The sequence below is a fragment of the Nuphar pumila genome, chromosome 2 (assembly GCF_984573655.1).
Source record: "Nuphar pumila chromosome 2, dmNupPumi1.hap1.1, whole genome shotgun sequence".
Classification (NCBI taxonomy): domain Eukaryota; kingdom Viridiplantae; phylum Streptophyta; class Magnoliopsida; order Nymphaeales; family Nymphaeaceae; genus Nuphar; species Nuphar pumila.
Window position 1 is genome coordinate 36,232,700 of NC_143250.1, and position 3,202 is coordinate 36,235,901.

General features: G+C 46.8%; 1 protein-coding gene across 1 annotated transcript; it reads right to left on the reverse strand.

Moving 5' to 3' along the window:
* Positions 1-704: 704 nt before the first annotated feature.
* On the reverse strand, positions 705-2,233 carry LOC149845255 (putative calcium-binding protein CML11). The gene has a single exon (XM_089997530.1). It carries the CDS (start codon positions 1,316-1,318, stop codon positions 827-829), a length of 492 nt encoding a protein of 163 aa, XP_089853656.1. The 5' UTR covers positions 1,319-2,233; the 3' UTR covers positions 705-826.
* Between the last annotated feature and the right edge of the window lie 969 nt (positions 2,234-3,202).

Here is a 3,202-nt window from a genome sequence, read left to right on the forward strand (position 1 = left end):
TAATATTTGGAGCTATTGAAGGCACAGAATTATATAAAACGATTGAGCTGGAAATCATAGGTTCAAGCTTTATCAACTTTAAATTATGTTATTTTAATCTGAAAATATGATTTTTTGAGTCATCAAATTTTAATGCATTGTGAAGAGTTAATTCTTTTAAGCCAATCTATAAAGATCTATGATTTCTAACTCAATAATTTCATATAATTTTGTGCCTTCAATATCACCAAATATTACTGAGGTGGTATCCCATGTGGTAAGCGGGTCATGTGCCAAGCTGAGGGCCCAGGTTCTAATCCCTCTGCCACATGAGGCTTAAGAGCTATCGTAGGGTCTGCCTAACCTCAGCCTTCAAAAAAAAAAAAAATCACCAGATTTAACCCACAGTGCGTGTCACTCAAAGCAAGCAAATATTTTTTCAGCCGTTCATTTTGAAAACCTTAGATGCCCTTCATCCAGGGCATCAACGGCTCTAAAAAAAAAGTGTGAGACCCATCTATAAAGGCCTAGAATCCATCCATTGTATTTGGGAAAGGCATCAGTCAGTGCTTGCTCTTGACCTGATACTCCCTCATTAACCCACACCTCCATCTCTCTTCTTGATAAAACAAAAACTAGGAACGCCCCTCGAAAAGAGAGGGGTCTCTTGAACTTTAACCGGCAAAGAGAGGAACGGGTCATGAGAATCAAGAAAAAAAGTAAAATTGTAGAAAAGAAGAACCTGGTTTATATTTGCTTCCTCTTCTTCTTCTTCTTCTTGGATATACAGGCAGCGGGCGAGAGAGAAAAGAAGTAAAACAAAAAAACAAAAAATAGCAAATCACGATCACGTCCACGAGTTATCGAAGGCAGCGGAGGTGATGGCCCTGGCGAACTCCGGGAAGCTGATGCGGCCGTCTCCGTCGGTGTCGGCCTCCTTGATCATGCCGGTGAGCTCCTCCACGGTGAGGGCGTGGCCGAGGCGGGCCATGGAGTGCGCGAGCTCTGCGGCGGTGATGAAGCCGTTGCCGTCGCGGTCGAAGAGGCGGAAGAGGGAGTGGAGCTGCTCCTCTGTGTAGGGAGATCTGGTGGAAAGGAGCTCCGGGGAGACAAGGGCGACGAACTCCGAGAACTCCACGAGGCCGTTGCTGTTGGTGTCCGCCCTCTGGATGAGGGCGTCGAGCTGCTCCTCGCTCGGCTTGAGCCCGAGCGACCGCAGCAGCGAGCCGAGCTCGAGTTGTGTCAGGCTGCCGTCGTTGTTCCGGTCGAACGACCGGAATATGTCCCGGAGCTCCGCCAGCTGCTCGTCGTCCAGCTTCAGCGGTTTCTCCCTACTCATCGATCCCCGATCTCCACCCCTGTCTAACGGAAGAGCCCCCAGTTTCTTGGATTAGGGTTTCCTCTGGCTGGAATCCCCTCAATCTCGCTCTTTCCCGGACTGTCCTTCGCCGGATTTCTAGGGTTTCTTGCACCGGATCTCCGATCCTTTTACTTCGAGCCTTGTTTGGAGAATTTCCTAAGATTTGCTCTATGGATCGTTATCTACTTATTGATCCCGAACTTGCGATGATCCCTCTCCGATCACTTCTTAACCGAAAGGGGGAGATTAGTCTTTTCCTCTTCGCTCGTTCTGATTGAGCGACGCTTAGCTTATTTTCCGATCAGATTGGCTTCTGAGCAACCGATACTTCTTCCCAATTGCGCCTCTCACTTTACGTACTTCCTCTCTATGCTTGGCATCAATTTCTCCCTTGTTTTGACGTATCTTCTTCCTTGAGCTAATAATCTTCGCTCTTTTTCACGATCTGGACGGTTGAATCCTTTCAACCTTTTCGCCTCCGGTCTTGAGAAGATAGCTTCCTCCCGTGATCGAAAAAAAACGGCGGTCAGGTCGCCTCCGATTGCCGCCTCACTCCCCCTTCCGTCCTGTTTCGTTCAAAATCACCCTCTTCTTTCTCACGACTCACTTTTCTCCGTCGATCGGCCGAGTCCGTTTCTTCCCGAAAGGTTTTTTCCTCTTTGTTTTCCTCTCCTTCCAGTGGGGGGGTTCGGTAGATAAGGCTCTCCCCGCGTAACTCCGTCGTTCCACGGAGATCCTTCGGACCCGGAGCTCTCTCTCTCTCTCGCTGAGACGCGTCTTTTGGGTTTGTGATTAGGTTTTTCTCTGGATGGGGGTGGCATTTCCAGAGAGAGAGAGAGAGAGGGCGGGCGATCCGGGAGGATCTGGGACGCGGATGTGTGAACACGTCACTTCCTTCCATAACGACTCCGTCAACCTCCAATTGTTTTGGGCCCTTAATTAATTATTCAGGATCCACATCACTTGGAAAGTGGAACAGCTCGGTGTCTTCTTGGGCTGACGTTGGTTTGGGGTGTCAATGGGTTGGGTTGACCCGGACCCAATCAGTACCAAACCCTATAAGATCAGGGTAGGACTGTCAACGGGTCGGGTCATGATTGACCAAGACCCGCTCGTATAACTAATAACCAGTTCTGGTTTTGTTGGGCCACAAAAATAGAATCCCAAACTAGGACCCACATCATTTTAGAATTTTTTTTTAATTAAAAATACAGTTAAAATACTCGGGTCATGTCAGGTACCCAGCAAAAATCATGACTCAACTCGGCCTGCATATTCTCGGGTGGACCTGAATATTTCCATGCTCATACCCGGAAAGTCGGTTCGGGTCCGGTTGGGTACCCGATACAAACTAGACCCATTGACAGCCCTAGGTCACGGTTTGTTGACACGCAAGGAGGACACATTAAAATTTAGGTCAGAATCAAAGGGTTATCATTTGTAAATTTGATACCAATCCTACTTCCAACTAAGATTTGTAAATTTTCAACTAAAAAAGGTAAAAGATATTATTTTAATGGTATGGTTTGGGTCTGTGGTTCATGTAATCTTTATAAGATCCAGGTATGGTTTCTCGGGTCTGATTGGACTCCGGTCTAACCTGATACCAGCATCTCAAATCAGATCTGGGTTTGGTCCTACTTAAGGTTTGAGTCAAACCCGACCAATTGACAGCCTTACTTTTGGCCCGCTTTTTATGATATTACAACCATATGATTTTAGATATTACAAACCTTGTGGTTTTAAATGCGCTTTTCCACTAAATAAGCTACGCAGGTGTTCTAAGGTTTAGATAGTACGGTAACAATGAAAGTACGGAGTATTTTACCCTGTTTAACCCGCTTGCTGGTGGACTTTTGATGA